At 39.8% G+C, this 24,031-nt stretch overlaps 3 protein-coding genes across 6 annotated transcripts; all 3 read right to left on the reverse strand.

Annotated features, from left to right (window-relative positions):
- Positions 1 to 1,017: 1,017 nt before the first annotated feature.
- Positions 1,018 to 6,587, reverse strand: zgc:66455 (uncharacterized). The gene is made up of 10 exons (XM_027282329.1): positions 6,381 to 6,587; positions 6,263 to 6,290; positions 5,206 to 5,819; positions 3,631 to 4,096; positions 3,434 to 3,475; positions 3,107 to 3,207; positions 2,947 to 3,008; positions 2,298 to 2,464; positions 1,620 to 1,775; positions 1,018 to 1,505 (listed from the first exon to the last, which is right to left on the reverse strand). The coding sequence occupies exons 1-10, from the start codon at positions 6,468 to 6,470 to the stop codon at positions 1,120 to 1,122; spliced, it is 2,112 nt and encodes a 703-aa protein (XP_027138130.1). The 5' UTR covers positions 6,471 to 6,587; the 3' UTR covers positions 1,018 to 1,119.
- Positions 6,588 to 7,187: 600 nt separating this feature from the next.
- b3gnt2a (UDP-GlcNAc:betaGal beta-1,3-N-acetylglucosaminyltransferase 2a) lies at positions 7,188 to 13,293 on the reverse strand. Of its 3 annotated transcripts, none has more exons than XM_019259719.2 (3): positions 12,753 to 13,293; positions 10,186 to 10,315; positions 7,188 to 9,318 (listed from the first exon to the last, which is right to left on the reverse strand). In XM_019259719.2, exon 3 carries the CDS (start codon positions 9,316 to 9,318, stop codon positions 8,104 to 8,106), a length of 1,215 nt encoding a protein of 404 aa, XP_019115264.1. In that variant the 5' UTR covers positions 10,186 to 10,315; positions 12,753 to 13,293; the 3' UTR covers positions 7,188 to 8,103. The 3 variants fall into 3 exon arrangements, with proteins under 3 accessions (XP_019115264.1, XP_010728606.2, XP_010728605.2); XM_010730304.3 differs by having other exon boundaries at positions 10,186 to 10,318; XM_010730303.3 differs by lacking the exons at positions 10,186 to 10,315; positions 12,753 to 13,293 and adding an exon at positions 9,412 to 9,477.
- A 2,167-nt stretch (positions 13,294 to 15,460) lies between these two features.
- Positions 15,461 to 23,462, reverse strand: commd1 (copper metabolism (Murr1) domain containing 1). 2 transcript variants are annotated; one of them, XM_027283674.1, is made up of 3 exons: positions 23,266 to 23,462; positions 22,165 to 22,455; positions 15,461 to 16,822 (listed from the first exon to the last, which is right to left on the reverse strand). In XM_027283674.1, exons 1-3 carry the CDS (start codon positions 23,437 to 23,439, stop codon positions 16,715 to 16,717), a joined length of 573 nt encoding a protein of 190 aa, XP_027139475.1. In that variant the 5' UTR covers positions 23,440 to 23,462; the 3' UTR covers positions 15,461 to 16,714. The 2 variants fall into 2 exon arrangements, with proteins under 2 accessions (XP_027139475.1, XP_027139476.1); XM_027283675.1 differs by lacking the exon at positions 15,461 to 16,822 and adding an exon at positions 21,880 to 21,964.
- Positions 23,463 to 24,031: the final 569 nt, after the last annotated feature.

The following is a 24,031-nucleotide window of genomic DNA, read 5'->3' on the forward strand; positions in this document are numbered from 1 at the left end:
GGTGTACAGTGGCTTTATTAGAGTTTAAACCAGGCAGGAAATGTGCAGTAAAGCCAAAACTAGGAGATAAAATGGGCTAAAAATCACACTGTCTACCTGATAATGTGTGGTTGATTCTCTGATCTATAAAACTCTGCCCACACATGGAGGCATGAAGAAACTATAAGTGGAAAAGAAAAGCCTTTTTTTTTTTTTAGCAGAGAAGGGCTGAGGGAACAAGCACCCTGTAATAAAGCAGAGTAAGGTCAGCAGACTCCCCATGTGACAGCACACCACCCTGGATTAGCTGCTGTAAGCCTATTAAAGTGGTTTGGACTAGGTGGGCCAGCACAGACTACACACTTCACTCCCTGCACACAGCGATGCAGGGTGGCCAGTTTGAAACTGAGAGGTCACAGGTCCACAACAGGCCATGTGTCCCGCTGGAGTGTCCTTGAGCCAGAAAGTCACTCTGAATAAATCAGCTAAATTCATGAATTTAAATGTGGCTTTATGGATTCAGACACTCAAAGAGGGGAAAATTGCAGCAACACCCAAGGTTTACACGCACACTAGTGTCACCACCTTCCTTGTTCATATTTTGGATGTGATAGTTCAATTATTCATCTTCCCATGCACATGAGTCTAAAATGGCCCGGGTTTATAATGGTCTTTGTTTGTGCAAGTGAAAAAGAAGTTTAATGGCTACTACAGATTGTGAGTTGATCCATTTAAAATTATCATTACCATATCATATAACCTTCACCATCTTATTTAGTGGCACTTTATGCAAATCAAATAAACAGACTCTTGCATAGCCATTGTATTAGTAAACTAAATTGATAAACTAAAGTACCATGATGCAAAATTTTACATCCCTGACAATATTAGTGGACACAGGTTGTTTGAGTGGAGAGGGTGAAAAAAGTACCACTGGCTAGATCTAAAAAGGACTTTATCATGCTTCATCACTGGCAACTTTGTTGCCCATGGGGACCCCAGCGTGGGTGAGTGTAGTAAAGTGCAATGAAAAAGAAAGACTGTTTTGTTGTGACTTTATTTACAAATCGTGATCAGATATTAAGACAAAACAGAAAAGAAACTAAATAGATTTCAGACAGCTCCACGCCCACCATCAGCTCAGTTCTTCCCATCCTCCTTTGGCTCAATGTAGCTATCAGACAGCAGCAGCGGGCTGAAGCGTAGCAGCTGCAGGTCCACGGCCGGGCAGCGCTCCTTCACCTGAGGCCAGCCCTCCCTGAAACCCCGGGCAGGAGGGGGTGGGGGTGGAGGTGGCAGGTCAGAGTCAGCAGGGCTGGAGTAGCTGTTGTCATGATAGCGGTTGTTGTTGTTGTTGAGGTCAGGAGGGGAGATGCTGCCGCTGTGGCAGCGAACCAGGAACGCCCCTTGGTGGTGACGGTGGTACAGCATGCCGGCTGCTGCCAACAGCATCAGGATGAGGGAGCTGAGCAGGAAGAAAAGCACGTAGACGCCTTTAGTCTCAGCAGACAGGCCTGAGCTGCAACCTGCAGGCAAACAACAGGATGTCAGAAGATGTTCTCATCTGGACTCTTTTATTCTGTTTAATTTAAAGTATGGCTGAGAGTTCAGTTCACCATATTGAGTCAGATCATGTGTACCTGCAGCCCTCACATCAACGCAGACAGTTCCTCCTGATCCCAGACGGGACTCATCCTGGAAGCCCGGCCTGCAGTGGCACGAGTACGAACCGAACTGGTTCACACAGTCTGCATTAATGTCACACAGCATCAGCTGGGTCTCACACTCGTTTACATCTGAAACACACACATACACACACACACAGATGATTCCTGACTGCTTAATGTCTTGTCGGCCCCTTGTCTGTTAGTTAGGAGGATAACTCAACACTACTCAGCAGATTTGAATGAAATGGGGTGAAAAGTTGTGAAAAGTGCAGTGTGTCGAGGCACAACCGATTCATGGTGCAGACAGAGCTACTGCGTAGCAGCTTTTAAACTCTCTTAACCTTTTCACTCATAGTTCCTGGATTGTGACCTGAAGGAAAAAAAAACATTCCTGGTTTATCCCAATCCTTTGAACAGAATTCATATTGAAAATGTTGGTTAACGGTAAGTCTCTCCAAATTAACAATCATTTCTATGTCATTCATCATGTGATGAACATGTCCGGGTTTCTAATAAAAGAAACACCGCAGTTTATAACTGGTTTCCGCTGGTTTAGTTTCACCTCATGTGATTCATGTATCACAAAGTCTCACCTGTATGAAAAAAATGATGAAGATTTTCAGGGTGTGAACACATTAGTGTCTGCTGTACCTGCCGTCGACACAGAGATGATGAGAGCTTCTTTGTGAATTCCACGTATGCTGACATCTGTGGCGATGAGGCCCTGTATGGCGGAGTGGATGGCCCTGTGGACCTGTGGACCTCCAGGCCCCTGCCCGATCTGAAGCCAGAGGATGTACAGCACGCCTGCGTTCAGCCTGCACACACACACACACAAAGATAAATCACTCATAACAGCTACAGAGCTGAGTGAAGGTGAAAACAGTCAGGGAATCAACAACCAGATGCTCATTTGTTTGAGTTAGGGCTGTGTGTCATTTAAAAATTACAATACAAACGCCCTGATACCAACAAAGTACTTCAATCAATACCCAAGAAGCCATTGGCCATGCAGACACAGTGCAGCTGTCCACCCTGAGGTTTTCTTGATGAGGTGATTTATCATGTTACTCATATTCACTGTTTTTCATTAAATAATCAGGTAGTGTTACCCAGCCCTACTTTTAGTTGACTTTGATTTCTTCAATGTAGTGTTGTGTATGATACAATAAGCTAGAACTTTCTTAATTTCAAGGGAAATTACTATGCAGCAGTTGCAGTACAAAGTGACAAATATCTTAGTGCAAATACATAAAATATACGAATTATGAAAAAGCACACAATTTACAAACATACCCACCTTTTAATTCTTTTAGGAGACATGGACAGCTGTGTGTGCAGAGCCTCTAGCTGCTCGCTGATCTACAGAAAGACAACGTCACCCATCTTTAGGTATCATTATCTCTATTAATCCAACATGCAGCACATTTAATGTCTTAGCTTTGTTTCCATTAACTCACCAAAGCCTTTACTGACAGTAGCAGTGACCGGGCCAGGTCGTCCCAGGACTCCTCTAAATCCTGACTGAAATTCACTTCAACAGCCACTTCAAACAAGTGATCTGTGGCAGAGAAAAATCATGAGAAAGCATCATTGGTGCAATAATTACAATAACCCAATGCAAAGAACTGTTGAAGAAACATGAATTTAATGTGATTAGAAAAAAAATGTCTAATTTGGATAGCACAGAGTTTGTTTAAAAAAAATCACAGACTATGCTAATTTCAGCTAGTAACATATCAAAAAAAAAAAAAATTGTAGTGTTGTACACATTATCAAATACTTACCACCTGGAAGATGTGATCTCTCAGAGTGATTTCTGAAGTCGACTACAAGAAATTTTTCAAACAGATTAAAGACAAAATTTAACCTGGATGTGTGTGATTTGGTGCTGATCAAACTAGGCAGTGCTGATCAAATATGAATTAAGATTCTGTTGCATTGTCTGTTTCTGTCTATGCGAATGAGTGACTATTGAACTCACGCTTCCCTCTGTGGTCCGACAGCGGCTCCACCATGTTGGGGTGAGGATGAGTCTGCTCAGTCTTCTCTAGTTCTGGTCCTGGTCCTTCAGAGGAGGAGGGAAGCTGGTCTGAGGCCTCGCTGACCTCCATCCTTTCCTTACCATCAGCAGACTCCTCTTCTGACAGGCTCTGTCTGCTCCTGTCTTCCTCTGAAGCAGCAGTTTCCTGTGGATGAGTTGAGGCTTCCTCCACATTACTTTGTGTTGGTGCTGGGATGCTCGTGGTGGGTTTGAGCTCATGGTTCTGAGCGTCATGTTGTGGTGGCGGCTCTGGATGGACAGTTGAGTCAGACGGGTCTGAAGTGGTTTGAGCGGCACCTCTTCCCCATCGAGAGGTCCCCTGTGTGGATACTGGCACTGTGGGCACGGCTGTGAATGGGTAGTCTTGGGTGTAGTTTTCTGAGGCTGGATGGTGGTTTTCATCCACCTGAGTAAAGACACAGGATGAATTTTGAAATACTTTTATTTAAGTAGAAAATCCTGATAAATTCTGTAAAAAGATTTTTTTGAAAATACACTGGGTGATGCAATTTTTTGCTGATTAAACTCAATAGGTCATAAATGCAAAAATACGGGTGAAAATCAGTTCCTAGAACTATCTTTTCACATTATGTTTCTATACATATTTTTATCTTTTTATTAGTGGAAGGATATCCTGAGTGATCTTCTCCACTAGAAGACTCCACATATTGTGAACTTGGAGTCCTCAGTCAGAAGCAAACACGCAACTTTTAATGAGAGAAACATAAAAAGTATGGGTAAAAGTAAGTCCTCTTTCAAAGTAAAAGTTAAATTCATAGGTAATAAAAACACCTCTCTTGGTCTGATATGAGTCTGTTTGCAGATTTTTTAAAAACTTCCTATGTTACTGTTAGCATTTATCATCATCATTTAATCTCTTCAGAATTTTTTTTATGCCTTTATTGGAAGGAAACACAAGAGAGAGGACAGGTGAAAGGAGAGAGCATGCAACAAAGGTCCCCCGGGCCCCATGGTACAACAAGTTGCTCAAATGGCTGTGTGTAATAAAGTGTCTCCTATGATGCATCATCACCAACTCTGCAGCTGTACAGTGCTTTTCAGCCTCTTAATTAATTGTTTTGGTTTCACTGCACAGTTACTGTCCCGTTTAATCACACAGCTCAGAGTTTTCAGAAGCAGCAGCCAGTGGTTTTCATAAAGCTCTAAATAAACAGCTGCTAACCTTGAGCTGGACTCATGAGATCACACAAGAATCCATCTTCCCAGGTTTGAAGCCATGCATTTTTGTCCGAATACAGTGGTTACAGACCAGTCAGCCTCCTATGTGGAACTACCGGCAGCTATGTCATGAGGTACAGGTGTGGTTTAACACTAGGTAGCTTTGTGTAACAAACCACCTGGTGCTCCCTGTTGTAAAGGAGGTTTAAGAGAGCGAACCCAAGTCTGTGGGCCGTAACAATCAAAACAATTAGATGAAAGATGTTAAAATGCTTTTGCACTAGCACTGCTCGAGTTGAGAGTTTGGTTTTCATTTATGTGCTTGTGTCCACTCACCTCATCTGTGTTCTCCTCAGGCTCCCAGGGCAGCTCGGTCATGACTGAAGGTTGATCATAATAATCATACATTAGGTCAGAATTTGGTGGTGATATATGCTGCGGCAATTCTGACTCCATCTGTTCACCATTCATAACTGGTCCAAATTCATTGGAGTCCATGAGTCCAGGAGATTGTTCTGACTTCCTGTATCTCTCTGTGAGTCCTTCCCGTGGGTTGTAAATCACTGGTGGCCCAAACGCCTGGTAGCGGCCATAGAAGCCCCTGTACGGTGGGTTGGATGAGCTGCCAATCAGAAGCACCACATGCAGAATGTTGGTGGAGGAGGTGTACTTGGCCTCTCGCCAGCACTTCTGAAGGACCTTGTGACCTCTAAAATGTGGCTCATCCACGTGGACCTGGTCCTGTTTCAGTTGGCAGGCATCATCGGCCGTCAGGTCTTCCAGGTGGAGATGAATCCTCTTTCCAGGATCTACCTGGATGGTCCAGTTGCACCACAGAGGCGGGTTGGAGCAGAGGTAATCTGGGGAGAAAAACTCACCAGTGTCACCATGCAGCAGCTGGTGGCAGCTCCGCAGGGCGAAGAAAGCACCATCGCCACCTCCGTGTCCATCTGAGGAAGAAACAGACCAAGTTAAGTTGTTAGTTGTTTTTTTACAGGTTTCAGCTCATTATAAATACATCTGGTATGTATAATACATTCCTGCCAACCATTTGTAATGTTTAAGTTCTGACCTGACATATGAAGTTTCTTAGATAAAGGCTTGACGGATCAGAAAAGAAAAAGAATACACACAGCACACCTGTAGTTTGTACCAGTACTGTTAACATCATAGTAAATATTGAAATTTATATAAGGGCTAGATACTTTCACTTAAATTGATGAATTGATTTTTTTTTTAAATATAATTTTCACTGGAGATCCCTGTTTAAAGAGTCTCTTTATTAATCTTTACAGGTCCACTCATAACCCTGGAGATGGTTTTCAAATGCAAAGACAAGAAACTGCAAATTCACATTCACATTCACAATCCCAAGAAAAATCTCAAGTCTCACCTGGAGGCCTGCTGGCTTCTCTGTTCTCCTAAAAACACGAAGCAACACAGATAATTATGTAACACCAGTTTTCAGCATTAAGCCAAAACAAGATTCCACAGGGAGGATGGAAGCTTACCTGTGAATCACAGGGTTTCCAAAATATACCAAAAATCAGCAGAAATATGAGCAGCACACTTTTAAAGCTGAAGCTATTGTTTCGTGGCATTTTAAGACCAAAACTTTGTCTGTTTAACTTCTTAAATGTATGCAAAAAAAAAGAAGTCAGGTTGAACCTCACAGCTCCAGTTAAACTGCTGTTTTCCTTTCCTGCAGGAGCAGGTGAAAATCATCAATTAGCTGATTGAGTATCCTTTGGCTGGATGTTAGTGTCAGATTTGTCCACCAGAGGTCCCCATTGCATTTTATATTACGTCTTCTACTCTTCAGGTTAATACTAATAGGTTTGAAAACATTTACATGCACCAGAGGAAATTTCAGTTTTGTGTTCAATTGCTACAATTTCTATTTCATTTTATTCTTATTTTATACACATTTTTATTTATTATCTTTAAGTTTCTCTTTTTATCTGTACATATTCAGTCCCAGTGTTACTGAAACACCTGAATTTTATATTTGGGGAAGAATTATTTTGTTATCTTACAGGAAGAAAGAAACAAAAAAAGTCAGTTGTAATATAGACAACCATCAGTAAGATATCACCAAGCACTATCATTATTATTATTATAATTACACATCTACAGCACTGCTGACAGGAGGGGGTCAGGACGATACGCCGGACTACGACGACGACTATACGAACGACGTACTAGTAATAAATAATAATAATAATAATAATAATAATAATAATAATAATAATATAGTTATACAGTAAAAGTCATTATGAACTAACTCTGAATAATCATGAAAGCCAAGCTCAATTTATTGCTTGCAATAAATTATACAAATACAAATACATAGTATGGATACTCAGTAACAACAACAACATCACAGTTTGGATGTTAAAAATAGAAAATGAACACAATCACTGTACAAATATAAAATTACATAAACAGCCTGTGGGATCAATAGATTATACGAGCAGATCAGTTAGTTTGACATCAGAAGTCATCCACAGGTTTGTCTGCTAACCCATGAGGGTTTTAAAACAGTTTATCTTAAGAAGTATTTAAGAGATTTGGTCTCAACCCATTAAAGAACATTTCATCCTTCAGTTTATGACAAACATCCAAAATCAACACATAATTTGCACTAGACAGGAAATAGAAAATAAGGTGTGAAAACTAGTAATTAAAGCTGTCAGACCAATGAGTGGCAAGTATAATATTAACCTCTGATATGAAGTGAAGTAAAAAGTTGTATCAAATTAAAATACAAACAATAGAATCTTTTCAAATACTACCATCCGTCCCACATGTTAACATCATCCCGTTAACAAGCTAAAAGGTTTACATGCCAACTCTACCATTCATTTGCTAACTGATAAACCAGCCTGTGGATAATAAATAAACAAAGGTTTGATGGCTTTAAAATACTAACAGAGGTATTGCTCGGACTAGGGACGCCCATACCAGTCAGCCGATCATCAGGTTATTACCAGGTAATAACAGACCTTTTTCACAGCAGCCATTTTGGCATGAAATAGGATAAACACAGGTGTCACCAATGAAGATTCACTTCCATTCAGGTCAGAGAGAGTCAGCTGGTATGGCTAATAGATGATAAGCAATATAAAATAGCCACAAAAAAGCTTGATCAGAGCATCCCTGACTACTACAATGTGCTGAAAATGACAAACTCATGAGAGCAAACAAACATTGAACAAAGATATATGCAGGTATTCACTGGCAGTCCAGCTCGGGATGGATAATCCAAGGCCAGATCGTCAGCATCTCCTCTGGTGTCCGACTGTGAACCAGCATCAAGCTCCTGTAGATGCAGGGATTGTTCCTGTACTTCTCTTCAATGCCAAAAGTCCTGAAGCCGCTGTGCTTCTCAGGAACCAGGCCAAGCTTTCTTAGACACATCCCTGTGTAGACATCGTCAATGGGATACAAGACTACCTGCCGAGATACGTTGTAAAGGCGTAGCGCTAACTCCCCAGAGTAGAGATATCCTCCGCCTCCTGCATAAGGTGGGTAAGCCCCTTCAAATACACTCTCCGGGATATAGTACTTCAGTTTACTGTCTCTGTGTGGACTGGCGTCACTGATAACATCACCTATGAACAAATCTTTGGCCCCATTGTCTGACAGGCCTTCCAGGAGGTCAATAATTAGTAAAGTGTTGACAAAAACATCATCGTCACCCTTGAGGATATACTGGGCATGGGGACAGTTTTGGTTGAACCACTCCAGGAAGAGGACTTCCTTCAGGGTGAGGTTGAAGAAGGTTTCCCTGTAGTCCCATTGGAGGAGGTCTTTGTGAATCTTCTCTTCATGGCCCAGCATCTCCAGTAGGTTTGGGAAGTGGTCCACCGGCGAGGTGTTGCCTAGCAGGAACACCATTGCCACAGTCCGATTGGCAACGACACCTGCCCGTCCCCATGTCTGACGAATGGCTTGCCGTCTGTCAAAATGTGGGATGAGTGACTTGACCACCAGCAGCAAGAAGGGTTTTTCATCACAAACATGTGGCTGATTTATCAGCATGGGGTATGTCCTGCAGCGAAGGTGCAAAAGAAAATCCTGGAAACGCTGCGGCAGGGAGTTGTAGTCCGAAATTTGTGTGAAGACTCTGTAGTCTGGTTCACAGGGGTTGAGTGGACCAGTGTCATTCAGCCAATCAGGTAGCTCAATCAGAGAGTCACTGGAGAGTACAAACTTCATATTTGGGTTATATATGAAGTCCAGAAGCTGCTGCTCCTTGTTCCAGAAAGCTTTGTTCAGTACCTCTGGGCGCCAAAACCTCGTAACTGGGGTTCGAACTTTCGAGTGGTTGTTTTCTTTATACCTCCATGTTACCCCCATCAGAATGCAGATCAAGACGTTGAGCACCATCACGCAGAGGACACTCACTTTTCTGCGGGACACAGGCATGTTGCGGCCCCTCTGCATCTACACAAAAGACAACAGATAAAGATAATCACTGAAAATCAACAAGAAACAGGCTGAAATCTACAGTATCATGGCCTCAGTGGGAAGACTTACAGCAAAACCAGAATATAAAGGGACATTTGGAAACATAGAGACAGCAAGGTTGACCCTGAAGCCTTTAGAAAGAAAGAATAACACTGGGAGAATCTTGATTTTCCTCTGTTTGGTTTCAAAGCTCTAATCGGCTGCATACAAGAGGCAATTTTTATCTCCAATCCTGCAAGAGCAGGCCCAGGAACACTTTTCCTCATCCCCTCCTTACTCCCTCCTCCTCTTTCTTCAACTACGACAGACGGGAATCACGCGTTTCTAATTCAGCCGTGCACATGACACCAGTTTACTGGCAGCAGTCTTTGTCATTGTGTGCTGACAGCACACAGAGCACAGCACAGCAGCAAGAGCACACACATGTTAATAACTTTGTTTTATCAACATGAAGTTGATGATACAGCAGCACAAAACTACTTCTACCTAAATATATGTAGAAAATGCACACTGTTAAGAGGAATACCACTTGATGTCACTGTTACTCTAGCACTAAGCCATACCATACCTATTTGTTTAAGATACATAAATTGTTTACAGAGGTGTTGAATTAAACTTTATGGTCATTTTTGAAGAGATAGCTGCATTGTAGCTTGTGACACCATCAAACTGTATTGTAGTGTTTCTAATACTTATGAAAATGAATAAAAATGGGGTGAATAGAGTTTTTTCTCATCTTGTTTTTCAAGCAGGACAACACGTCACGTATAGTTGCTTAATACCATATATATATACACACACACACACACACATATATATATAGCTAACTTAATGCCATAATACCCGTGACTGGTGTGGAGATGACTGGTCAGTTGGGTGTAATGGTGACCGATACCTCTTCTCCCCTCATATGTGTGACGTGCAGGGTGGATAATGACATCTCGATGAACCAAGTTGTTGTTTCTGAAGCCACCTGCTGGAATTTAACACAATAAATTACTGGAACTAGTACGTGGGTTGTCATGAGCTCTGCATTATGATTATTTGTTTAGAGAGGCTACAATAATGTTACCTGAAGATGAAGAACCCTTAACCTTTAGTTTACCTGCCTTTGGAATGATTAACTAATGTAAACTGATCACACACATGCAAAAGATTCATTTATGGGCAAATCTAATTTATCAAGGAGGTCAACACTCCACCAACACGTGTGGCATACACAGCAACTTTATTGTTCCTGCTACAGAACAATAAAGTTGTTCTGTATACTACAAATGTTGCTGGAGTTTTGAGCTCTTCAGACTTGTGTCCTTTTTCCATGCAGCATGGAAGTGTGCCAAAAATCCCTACTCTGCTTCTAGAGATTTAAATTACCTCCAGTCACAAACAAGTCCAAGTCCAATCATGTCAAGTCATGTCTTGATCCTCAGAGCTGTTGTTCAAACAGAACTGCTAATGCAATATATAAAGGGATAGTCATTTTTTGGTTTTCACCGATTTTCACTGGAAGATACCCATATTTAAATGTATTATACTAATTTGCATGTCCCAACACTACCAAAGGCTTTTATGTTTGTTTCCTGCTGAAATAACACATTGTTACCACTGTAGTTTATGGTGAACAAGGTCCTACGAATTAGCTGCTTATTCTTAATCTGCACAGTGATCCATTTAAAGTTCTCACTCTCTCTGAGAATAACAAGCCGTGTATACACATCACTCTTGCAACATTATGCACAAAATTCACAAAATGCCACTTTGGAGCTGACACTGAAAAAAATCAGATCTTTATGTCGTCTCTATGTGCCAGTAGTTAAGTGATGCGGTAATAATGAATGTCAAAGTAGTACATCACATTTTCTCTGTACTTCACAGGGAAAGCACACTTTATCACACAGTCCTGCCAGACAGAAATACCTGAAGCACAACACAACTCACAGTAAGGGCAACAAAAAGTACCCAGAGGGAAGTAGAGGTTGAGGGTGTGACAGCTTGTACCGCTGTACTTGACATGGGTGTGATAGTATTGCGATTAGACTCTGGGAGATTAGGTGTGGCGAAACCTTTTACAGCAGTGGTGTGTGTGAGTTGATTGACAGGTGGGTGCCATTTCAGGTGGCTTGTTTGAGCACGCAGGCTTCATTAAGCTCACCTTAGTTCTACCCAGGCTTCACATCTTTGCCAACTACGCCAATTACTTGCAAGCTGGCAGAGACTGCCAAGATGGCAACAGCAAGAACCACCACAGCAGCTCTTCAGAAACTTGTGGGTGACATAACTATGTCCAACTTCTGGGAATTTAAATTTATAACACAACATCTTATTCGAGCCGCAACCCACAATAATTTCCATTATAAATGAATCTGTCAATAATTTTCAGGATTAATCTGTTAGTTAGTGAAAAATGTTGATCTCTGTTTCCAAGGTGTCATCTTCTACAGCCATGTCTTGTCCACAACCCAGAGATATTCAGAGGACTAAAGAAAACAAGAAAATATTCACATCTAAGAAACTGAAATCAGAGAATCTGGACTTTTTTTCCTAAATGAGGCGAAATGATTAATCGATTGTTAAAATAGTTAGTGATTAATTTAATACTTGACAAAAATCTTTTGTAATATAACTAAAGCTGTCAGATGAATGTAGTGAAGTAAAGGGAGTGAGAGTAGAAAATGACATAATGAGAAAAGAGTCAAGTAAAGTACCTCAAATTTGTACTGGACTTACAGTACATTACACCACTAACCACAAACCTTTCAGTGTGAGCCCTTTCTTATCTTTTCATAGACATCAAGTCTACACCTGTCATTAGAAAAAAGGTATCAAAAATAAACATTAGGACATTAGCGTCGTTGAGCACAATGGGAACTGCTTTTATTGGATGAGATTAAAGTGGTTCAGTAGAACTTGTTAAACTGAGCTCAGTTCACCTTTTAACAATTAACATGGCTGCACCTGTTATATGGTCAATACATGCCTCTTTTTGACTTCCACTAAAAGTTGTATTTACGCTGACCAATCCTTTAAATGTAATAATTATAATTAATATAATCATAATATAAGTCTACATGCGAATATTTAAAGAATGGAGTCACATTTTAAAAGTGAATGATGCAGTTCAATCAAGTTTAATGAGATATTCCTATGCTGTCCATGAGGTTGGAGCACTTTTCTACAATATTTTATATGCATATAATTTATTATGATTAAACGTTTGATCTAGTCAGAGTTATCAGGATATAGTATCCGGTGTGTGCAAGCTCAAAGCCAAACTGCACTTTGCGTTTGATACTTTCAGATCGATTCAGCAGCGATTCAAGTCTTTCTTCAAAACTTTCCAAGTTTTCTGTCGCAAAAAAAAAGAAAACCTATATAGTCAAAACAGTCAGTTTATTCTTTGAGAAACAAACCTTGCAGCTTGGTTCCAAAGTCCTCGTTGTGTAATAAAAGCGAAGTCGAGCCCAGCACGCTCAACAGGATGAAACCTGTGCACCTGAACTGAAGCGTACCAACCGGCGCGTTTTAGAGATCTCTGGCATTAACCCTCTTTAAAATATGGACTCTTTGACACCAGTCTCTTCGTCGATGCTCAAATCTCCGACACTCAGAAAAGTCTGGCCGTGTTCTCTGAGAGGAGGAAGGCAGAAATTCACTGTACGAGTGTGCGTCGCTCCTGCGCATTGCGCGCGCAATGATCCTCCCTCTCCCTCAGGTTGAACGGGAGCTCTGGGCAGCCTCAGCTGGGTTGTTGAGATTTTCCAAAGTGAATGTTATTTAGTGAGTTCAGATCTCTAGAGTACACAACTTGAAGGTCCGCCCTTTTTTTTTTACTTCGCCATCAAACAGGTCTGGACTAAAGCGTTGTATTGCTGGAGGGATGAGTGGAAGTTGTTCATTCAAAGTTTGCATTGGGACAGAAGCAGCATGTGCACAATGTTAATCTCTGAACAGGCAGTATTACTGAATATTAAAGCAACACTGCGTAGTAAATTTGCAATTTAGTGCCCTGAGTTAATATGGACAGATGTGCACATGTATTTGTTATGATTATTAATACTTGATCAAAGTCAACAATTTTGCTAACAGCCAAACAGTACAACACAATGTTACTTATTACTAGTCCAACAGCAAGAAGCCCAGTGTGGTGTCTGTCTTTCAGCCTTTTATTTCACAAAGCTGTCAACAATGACCAAAAGTCAATTTTACTCATGTCCAGTGGATTCTTGCTCCGTCACTCTCCTTCAATCTTCATAGCCTCTTCCATCAACACCCCCTGGTCCTTTCTCCTCTATCATTATAGAGGCTGCAGATACAGTTCTGGCACAACACCAGCTCTGCTCCCTGCCAATATTAGTCCACATCCTAGACCTGAAAACCTTCTCCTCTCGGTGGTCCAAAATGCCTCTGGTACAAACACTAACACTCCCCCAGTGCTCTGAGCTTAGAGTCTGGGCAGCCTGGCTAATGAACTGAGCTAACATTAGCTAACAGCAGCTGTAGTTTGCAGGAGTTTACTGTCCATCAGGAAACTCTGTAAATCACAGAGAGTTGATGTGTCGCAGCCAGAGGACATCAGAGGGAAAAACCAGAAAACAAATAGAAATAGTGGTGTGTTACTTCTCACAGGTGATTATACCAGAGCATGAAGGTACATACTGCAAGAACAGGTGTACAGAATGACAGAGACACTATTCACCTGATTACAAGTCAGGAAGAAGAAGTGGATTGTGAAGGGCCATATTAATGGAGACCTGAAAATAATACAGTAATTACAGTAACATTAGGTGACGTGATTTTACATTGTGTACTAACATAATCACATTAGGGTTTTTCATCATTTTCATGTGTTACTGTATCTAATGTCAGTGCATGTAACGCCTGTAGCTGAGAGTACTGCCCATTTTTACCTGATTTTGACACCTAATTTCATAAACTTATTGTTATATTGTGTTTTCTGATTTGCTGTTGTGCTTTTTGTTTTGTTGTTGTGTTTTTTGATTTGCCGTTGTGTTTTTTGTTTTGTTGTTGTGTTTTTTTTATTTGCCGTTGTGTTTTTTGTTTTGTTGTTGTGTTTTTTGATTTGCCGTTGTGTTTTTTGTTTTGTTGTTGTGTTTTTTTGATTTGCCGTTGTGTTTTTTGTTTTGTTGTTGTGTTTTCTGATTTGCTGTTGTTTTTTGTTTTGTTGTTGTGTTTTTTGATTTGCCGTTGTGTTTTTGTTTTGTTGTTGTGTTTTCGGATTTGCCGTTGTGATATGCACTTCAGGGCCACCGCTTGAATGAGACCAAACACGATGTGATGTTTTATCTCAATTAGGTGCTATATGTGATCCTGAAGAATTTTCATTTTTCTGAATTAGTCACTCTGTATTGCCAATTTACTAACAGGTTGTAACACAACTTTCTGAGTTTTGTTTGTCTGTGAGTTTTTCTGTTTTTCTTTGCATTAACTTTATTCCACCTCGGTGGTGGGACTGTTTTTTTTGTTTTATATTTACAACCATTTCAAGAAAAATGGGTTGTAAAGTTTCTTATTATGTATACTAAAGAATAAATTAACGCCTGAAGTATACTGTAATAAGTAGATAGATGAGTGTGCTCTGCTCTGGTGGTTCTGTTGAGGATAATAGGAGACAAAGTCTTAGTGTAAATGTAGTTTTGGACACAGTTTATGCTTCAAGTTCCTTCTAAGATCTCTCATTCTGAAAAAGCAAATGAACAACGTGAACTTTATTCACAGTTCATTAATCAAGAGCAAAGTTAGATGCTGTATCAAAGCTATGTGAATCTGTGTGTACCTAAAAACCTTCTCAGGTCACTCAAAAGTGAACAGACATGACAAGCAGACTTTGCACAGGATGATTAAGAGTGAAAGTGATGAGATGTGCCAACATGCCATTCAAAGTCTACTGATGTCGCTGAGGTTTAATACAAAGCAATGATGACAAAGACAAGAAATATTTACATTGAGGAGTTTTCAAAAATATTTTTCCACTTCTAAAACTGACTAAATTAAGTTGAAAAATGACTTACAGAAACTTTTCCGCACCCCAAAGCTTTACCCTGCAAGTACTGACACTTCCCGCAAATTGTTATATTGGTGTTGCATTTATTACTGTAAAACAATAAACCAATAAACATTTTATATACAGTATATCATGATAAGCAATCATGAACTTGCGTCAGCTTGTAAATACATCGCTGTGGTTTGAAATCAGACATGAACCTGAACCAGGTTTACATGGTTCAAGTCCTTATTGACTTAAGGTTTTTATTTATTAAGTGCATTTTTACCTCTGATGTCGCCTCTTCTGAACATCAGCTCAAAAAACAATGATTTATTTAACATTGTTTTATTATATTATCATCAAGTATTTTACATTCAGACTTTCACAGGACATTAAAACTGATGATGATGATAATGCAACTGTCTGTTGATGTTAATAACTTGCCAACTTTTATGAGTCTGGACTGGACTTTGAAATTTGAACATTTGATAATCAGGGGGAATATGTGTTGTCCTAGGTAAAAGTGTTAATGAATTAGCCATGTCTGTACACTAAAGTTTTTCAGGTGTACTACAAATCAAGTGTAGATATAACTTGCACATGAGCGTGGTAATATAAACACTTTATGATAACATTAGCCGTGTAATGTCAGCTTACCTTTGTTCTGCAGTTGCTTTAGCACAGATCGTGTAAAATAAGCATAAATAATTATGGCCGTTCAGATTAAACACAAAGCTCGTAAGTTGTTTTTTCCCCCCTCACTAAACCCACTCCGTCTCACCGCCTCATGCCATGTTTTTGCGTCTATTTGCGTCTCTGTGTTGACGTCATGTGCAATCGCTCCATCTCAAATATTCTTTTTACATTCAGTTTGAGCATTTTAGATTGAGAGTCATGTTATTCTAATCACAATTACACTGCAGTGTTTATGTTAAATATTTTTGTTTCTGTCTTGCTTCATTTCATTCACTTTCTGACCTTATCCTCTGTTCCTCCTATCAGAGGGCCCTGCTATAAACAGTGACAGTAAGAGTCCAGCACTTTGAATTGTGGTAGGTTAAGAAGCGATAAGAGAAGATTCTTAAAAAATCCATCAACAAGTCAGACCCTTCAGAATCAAATGTGAGCATGTCTAAATTTATGTGTATGGTGATCATATGTTTTATATAATATGTCCAATATGAGTCTGTAGGCAGGTGCAAAAGCCATGTTGGATCCATTCTGGCAAACACAGAGCTGAAGTCTCATTTCTGTGTGACGCTGTCCATGAGAAAAGAACAGCAACCCATTTGCCGAAAGAGACAGCCGGAGTTGGTTTGTCGTCTCTCAGTCAGAATCACGTCTCGCAGTTTCTCTGCTGTCTGAGTGTTAGGTGTGGTGAACAATGTTGTCAATGCTCTCCTGTATATCAGCCATCTTCTTCAGTACCTGGTTGATTCTGGCTTCGTCAAACTCCAGACACACAAATTCTGAGTCCTAAGAGGGAGAGAGAGAGAGGAGAAGGAAGGAGACATTACATAACACATTATTAATACTCCAATTTAGAGTGCAGACATTCAGAGTCAGTCAGTAAACAGGTGGGATATCTGTGTATTTTAGTTTTATTTTTTTTCCGGTATTTTAGGATCATATGCAGAGCCATGTCTCCTGAAAATATTGTACGTCATATTGTTACTGTTACAGTTTCTTTATCTGCATAGTTTCATTGAGGTAATACCAATGTCTGGTTTAAATTTCATGTGAAAGGCTGCATTGGCAATATGTTTAATGAAAAGGTTCATGTATTGAATACTTATTTCCCTCACTGTATATTATATTATATTCTGAGAACACTTAACATACTCTCCTCTATCCAGACAGATATTTGCCCTGTGTTGAAAACCTGTGAACATAGGCAGTCTGAGTGTGTGACTTGGTATCCTTTGAACTAGTTTTAAACAGCAGTATTCATTACAAGCTGCTTAAAAATGAATGAAGTCTAGAAGAGCTATAACATGAAGGTATCCTATCTGTCCCCTCATTGTATCCTCCCATTGTTTTCAAGAATGGACTTTGCACTATAATGACCCCTCTCTTGGTTTCCATGAATGCAGCTATTGTCTATATCCATCGTCTATTGTTCGCTTAGAGCCGCATCGCTTTACACTGAACATGAAGCATCACTTCTATTAGCTATACAATGCATAGTTTTAATATTATCAGGGCTGCAACCAATACTTATTTACATTATCCTGAGTGTTGTCTCATTTAATTGTGCAATATATTAATAGAAAACTGTAAGGTAAGGTGATGCTCATCACAGGCTGGAACTAGACAATATTTGCTTGATAAATGACTGAAACACAATAATTCAGTTAGTGCACAAGTAAATGGAAACATTTTGTACTAAGTTCCTGTCTGAAGTTTGAGAAAACAGAGTTCCTCCACACTGTTGAAGGTCTCATCCAGCTCCACTGGGACTGAAGAATTTCAGGACACCTTGATGGCAAATGTCACACGTTTCCTCCTCCACCTACTTCTGTTGGCTAGAATTAGACTTGATTTGAATGGACTAATAATAGTGTGCATCCTACCCACACATAATACAGCATGCCGCTCTAGTCTGCTGGCCTGCTTTCTCTGAGCTGTGGGACCTGCAGACTGGTTCACATTCACAGAGAACAGGGATATGAGAGACTCCTGAGGGATTAACGGTCATCATGGACATGGACAACACACTTCACTTTCCCAATGAAAAACCTTTAAAATCCCAAAACAATTTAGCTCCAGACAAACCTTTTGATCATCTTCCATTGTTGCCTCCTAAAATATTTCTAAGAAACAGCCTACATTTAGGAGCACCATCAAAACTGATCAGACCAAATCAACATGTCAATATATTTTCTATCTTGATTTCTACTGAAGTAATTTGGTGACAGAGTACAGACATGTATCACATGTAATTTGATGCCTTAAAAATGTGTTGCATATCAGCTTCACATGGCATCATTTCAGACTCTCAAATGTAATCTGAATAGCAGCTATGCTTTATTACATCGTCAAACTCAGTTTATTGATATTGCACATTAACAATGTACGAAAGTCTTGAGATGCAAGTGAGAAAGAAGGAAGATGAAAATGTGGTGATCAAAGTCCGATCTAAATGTTTCCTCTCCTGTTTATTTTTTAAATAACTGGATTAAAAACAATATTGTAGGGCCAAACATCATCACATTGACACAGCGTTCAGGTATGTGGTTCACACTTATTCTTAATCTTCCTTTATTTTTCTTTCAATATGCAACAACTCTAAATGCATACATGATGTTTTTGTTGTGAATGATGACATATCTGTAGAAAACAGAACTAACTCTGTGCTACAAGTTCAGATGGCTTTGAAACAGGAAAGTGCTGACAGTAATGCTGACTTTAGTTCCTCATCCTCTTATTTTAGTGGTGAACTGGAAGAATTCATGCTATGAATGTGTGACGATCAGGCCAGAAAATCGCTGTATGAAGTCTTTTGTGGCACTGGAGGAAGCCTTCTAAAGTTATCTTGAATGGACATTTAATAGTGTTGATTTTGTGAGTGTGGGTAGCAGCCACTCACCTATACAACTATGTAACTATATAACTACCTGATTATCTTTAGAGGCCAAAACAATCAGCATTAATTATCTATGATATATAAACCCCAGGTTGATAATTGGAATTAATGCTGCAGAAACAGGAACCGATACTTGACGTTTGACCTTTTGTGGCTAAGAAGAAACAGGAAATAGAAAAAAGGCTCAAGACTGAAACTCAAGGCATCTAGACTGCTGGAAACTACAAAAACCTCTCATGGCAGAGGAGGAAGCAGTTCAAAACCTGGCTTCATCTCATGCGGAAAGAAGACAAAAGGGTTAGTTGTAATGTCTGTAAAATGATCATTTCAAGTTAGGGTGGAAACACCAGCAATATGCTGAAACATCTTTCTACACGACTCCAGGAATTCCTGGAATTTGACACGTGTCATGGAAGTACCATGGGTCTATGCCAAGCAGCATATCAGTTACAGAGGCTGAATATCCTGGTATAATTAACATTAGTGCCAGCAGATGTTTTCTTTGACTAAGAAAACCTAAACAAAAACAAGTGCTGTATAAATATTGTCTAATTTCTTTCATTTTAGATGATGACAGGCAGAACAATTAAACTGCAGTTAAACAATAATGCTTCTGCAAACCCATCTAAATATAATAATAAGAATAATACTACCACCACCACTACTACTACTACCACTACAAATAATAATAATAATAATAATAATAATAATTGATAAAGAATCAGACCAATAAGAACTGATGATGACACTGTATCAATAAAATGTTCCCGTCCCAACTCCAGTCAAAGTTTGTTTATTTGATTTATCACAGAGTTTTTTTGTAGATAATATATTGACTGAAATATTTTTAGACTGAAAAAATACACGCACCGATTTTGAGTAAGCAGTAAGTGCAGCCCCTGTCAAAATGTGACATATTTTAAGGGCCAAATTGAATTTTGTTTTGAAATTAAGGACGTCATATGAACAGTAGCAATGCCTCAGTTCTATCTATCCTCTGGGAGAGGCTCTGAAGCAGTTTTCAGTCTGGGACCCAGATTGAGTAAATTTAGCCTTCTCATGGGAATGGGGCTTATTAAAAAAAGACCAATAATCCAGGAACATCCAGAGCCAGGCCTCATGCCATATTGGTTTCTATCCACAAAACCAACGCATGCATGTGTTGTTGTTGTTTACACCAACAATGTTTAATGATATTTAAAGAGCTGCCCCTGTGGCTTGCAGAGCGATCAACGGATCGATTCCCTCCAGTCTGTGCCTCAAAATGTCCTTGGGCAAGATACTGAACCCCAAATTTCTCCCGAAGGCTGTGCCATCGGTGTGTGGCTGTGTATGAACGGTTAGCTCCTCAAACTGATGAGCAGCTGACACCTTGCATGGCAGCCAATGCCATCAGTGTATGAATGTGTGTGAATGGGTGAATGAGATACGTACTATAAAGTGCTCTGAGTAGTCGGAAGACTAGAAAGGCGCTATATAAGTACGTAGTTTACCATAAAGCTGCAACGTTCCTCAGCTTCTACAGCATGTCAACCCAGTCATGAATGGGGATGTGAACTGAAAGTTAAGTTGCATTAGTGTCTACATTACAGTGAGTTTAAGTACTAATATTTTAGGTCTATGGTTTTATTTCATGTGTACATTATGAACATTTTCGATGATGCAAAAATTAAAGCTTTATAACATGTAAACAGAAGCTGTGTCCCATACAGTCTACTAATACTATAATACTGTATATACAGTAATAACTACTGTTTTACATAGAAGACATCGTTCTGTATTCAACTATTTTCTATTAACAGTAAATGAAAAACCACAAACCAGCTGAATATTTTAAAACTTCATGAATGTCTAGCATTTGTAAAATTTTTGACAAAGTGACCATGTGTCCCAGAGAGACTTTTCCCATACAAAATCATTACAAAAGTGTAGTATCTTGAAATTGTTTATATTTGATATTTGGTATTTCCCTAGAGGAAGCTCTAGAGGATCAAGGCATGCGTTACCTGGCAGGAAGTCACCTGTCAGGAAAAGTATATGTGAGGCCCCCTGGTGGCCTTTGATGTGCTATGTCTGAATGTGCTGACTGAACTGTTTGGAAGAGGAGGAAGCTAAGCAGACTTCCTGAATTAGATCTCAGTGCACCCCAGGTTGTGATTAACTCACCAACTGTGGTGCCAGAACAATTGCCGTCCCCTGCATCTGTCTGTCCAACAACCCCTGTGATGAACTCTGACAGTGATTGATCTAAAGTGGAGAGTGAGCCTAGTCCTGTTGGGCAGGTACCACAAACACCATGTTTGAGGCACTCTACTAGAGAGAGGTGTCCTCCAGACTACTATAGATCCTAAATATATGGCTAAGACCGAGAAATGTATTGGTTAATTAATTTCAGTTGCTAAAGTACTAAGGGTGAATTATAGGCTAAGTTGTAAAGATGAAGAAGAAAAAAATATACATTATGATTTTGAGGAACTAAGATTTAAGTTAAGAAACACATGTCTAATGTAATTTAATTTACTTGTTCTCATGATGTCTGATATTCTCTTTCAGTTCAGCAGACCTAAGAGGGGAGGGATGTAGTATCTTGACATTGTTTATATTTGATATTTCCCTAGAGGGAGCTCTAGGCGATCAAGGCATGTGTTACCTGGCAGGAAGTTACCTGTCAGGAAAAGTTATGTGAGGCCCCCTGGTGGCCTTTGATGTGCCATGTCTGTGCTGACTGATTTGTTTGTAAGTAAAACCTAAGAGCAAAAAACTCTATAACAGCAGTCCTGTGTCATAATTTTACAAAGTGAGATGCACGATGTAATAAAAAGAAACGGCTGTAAAACAAAAAATACATTTCTGAGGGGCTGCAGTAGCAGAAATTGTCTCCTTGATGGCTACTGTTTCTGCTGTAAATTATTCTTGTGCCACTCCTGTGTGTGCAAGGACAATTGGCGAGGCCAGAGAATAACTTACAGCTTTCAATGCACTAAATGTTCTTATTTCCATCTTTTGTTTTCCCAGCTGCTCCATTTCTGTTGCTGCATTGTGGGACAATGATATCAATGTCAAACAACACAGCCAAAATTGAAGCAACATTAGTCATGTTTTTCAGTTATATTTAGTTATAATATATTTTACATTTGTGTTTTAGAAAATAAAAACAGGAATGTATTTTTGCTGCAGCATTAATATGTGAAACTGAATGAGCATTCGAGAAAACACTGAATGCTAGTCTCACCTGTCCGGCTCTGCCCAGCTCCAGCTCCATCAGGGCAACCGGGCCGCTCTGGGCCGCATCTCCCCGGCTAGCTGCAGTCTGGAGGTCCACCCTCCAGGAGAGGCCTCTGAGGCCGGGCTCCCAGCGGCTCTGACTCAGCAAGCTCTCCCTCACCCGGACCCGCTGGCTCTTCCAGAAGCGAGAGAGGGCTGCGGCCTGTTCTGCATTAACCCCACCGCCGCCCTGCCTCTTAGTCTGGGCTGTGAGGAAAGCCTCCAGCTGGGCATGGTCCATGTCTGCTGTGGCAATAGACTGAGAGATGTAGGACAAGAGGATGAGGAATTATACTTGTCCACTAATTACAGTGTTAATACATATGTATTGTAGAATTGATGAATGTTAGATGCAACCATTTTGACCATATTTTATAAAAAAATATATGACAAAAAACAACTACTGTGTATAAGCATTTATTTCTATAAACTACACCCGCACGCACAGACCAGTACCTACTCTTTGTTATCAGAAGATTGCAACACATTGCTGATAAAGTGCGTACGAGGAAGGAACGGCAGCTTTTGCATTCAGAGTTTGTGGGTAACAAGATTTCAGGACAGAGACCAACACAACAGGTGATGGGGTGAAACATCTTCACAGATCTGTAACCAAGTCCAGCTGCCACAGATTTAACCTTTCTCTAATAAACAAGTGACTCTTATTCTGTGGTTGACCTCTGTACAGGTGATGGTGCACCTGAACTGTGAAGCACAATGATTACACAGGTATGAATGTTAGAGCTGCCCCCTGCTGACAACAGGTGAGACACACAGGAACTAATGAATGAAAACAGCTGTCTGAGTAAGTTTAAATAAAACATTTAGGACAGTCCAATCAGGGCAAACACCTGATTTCAATGTTCACTTACTTTATAGTGAGGTGAAAGGCAGTTTTGGCTCCAGCTAAATGTCTAAACTGTAAAGTAAATTATGCCAGTTCATGATCATTCAATTCATTTAGGACCTGAAATGTTTCTAGGTTGCTTTTTTGTATAGAAAACGAAAGATGTGGGTAATACTTCGTAATAATTCATCTTTGTTATTCCCAGGCTGGTTGTTTTATCACCTTTACGAGGCCTTTCATCTTCTCATGCAGAGCCTTGAACTCCTCCTGCGACAGGTCTGGGTACAGCTCATTTTTCAGCAGCTCCTCTGTGATTTCAGAGTTATTATAATAAACTTTTTGGGCTATTCCATTCAACAGTCCGCTCAAAGATTTCGTTGCTTCCACATCCGCCATGTTTCCTTGTCAATATAGTCACATGAAGCGGATGGCTCATATCACGTGAAGTCCGGCCCAACAGCACGGCATTGTGGGAATTGTAGTTTTACCGTGATGGAAAGGATTCTTCGTTTAATTTCTAAATGAAATGACTCCATTCCCATAAAAAATTGTTATAAATAAGGCGTTTATTGCTTCTCGCGTAAATAACATTTTTATTTAATCAAGTGTCTGATGTTTAGGACAAATTCAAGCTTAAGTTTGAAAGATAAAAACCTACATTATTTCCAGTTTAAGTCAACTCAACAAGGTGAAATTAAAAACAAACAAAGAAAAAAATCTGTATTTACCTGGTTATGGTTATAGATACTTCCTACAGCAATGCCACAAACATATGATGAACTTATAGAGCTTGATGCAATGCTGTAGATTAAGACAACGGTTTATAAAGCACAGCTACTTTTACCTTTTAAGTAAGGTTTTAAATACAGGGCTTGGACTTTAACCTCACACTGAAGTATAGGCTGTGTAATAGTACTAATACACTCAAAATGACATGATTGATTTTCACTGTTGGGTTTTTTGCTTTAATAATATTGCATGAACTGGA

This window comes from Larimichthys crocea, chromosome X, assembly GCF_000972845.2.
Source record: "Larimichthys crocea isolate SSNF chromosome X, L_crocea_2.0, whole genome shotgun sequence".
Lineage (NCBI taxonomy): Eukaryota > Metazoa > Chordata > Actinopteri > Sciaenidae > Larimichthys > Larimichthys crocea.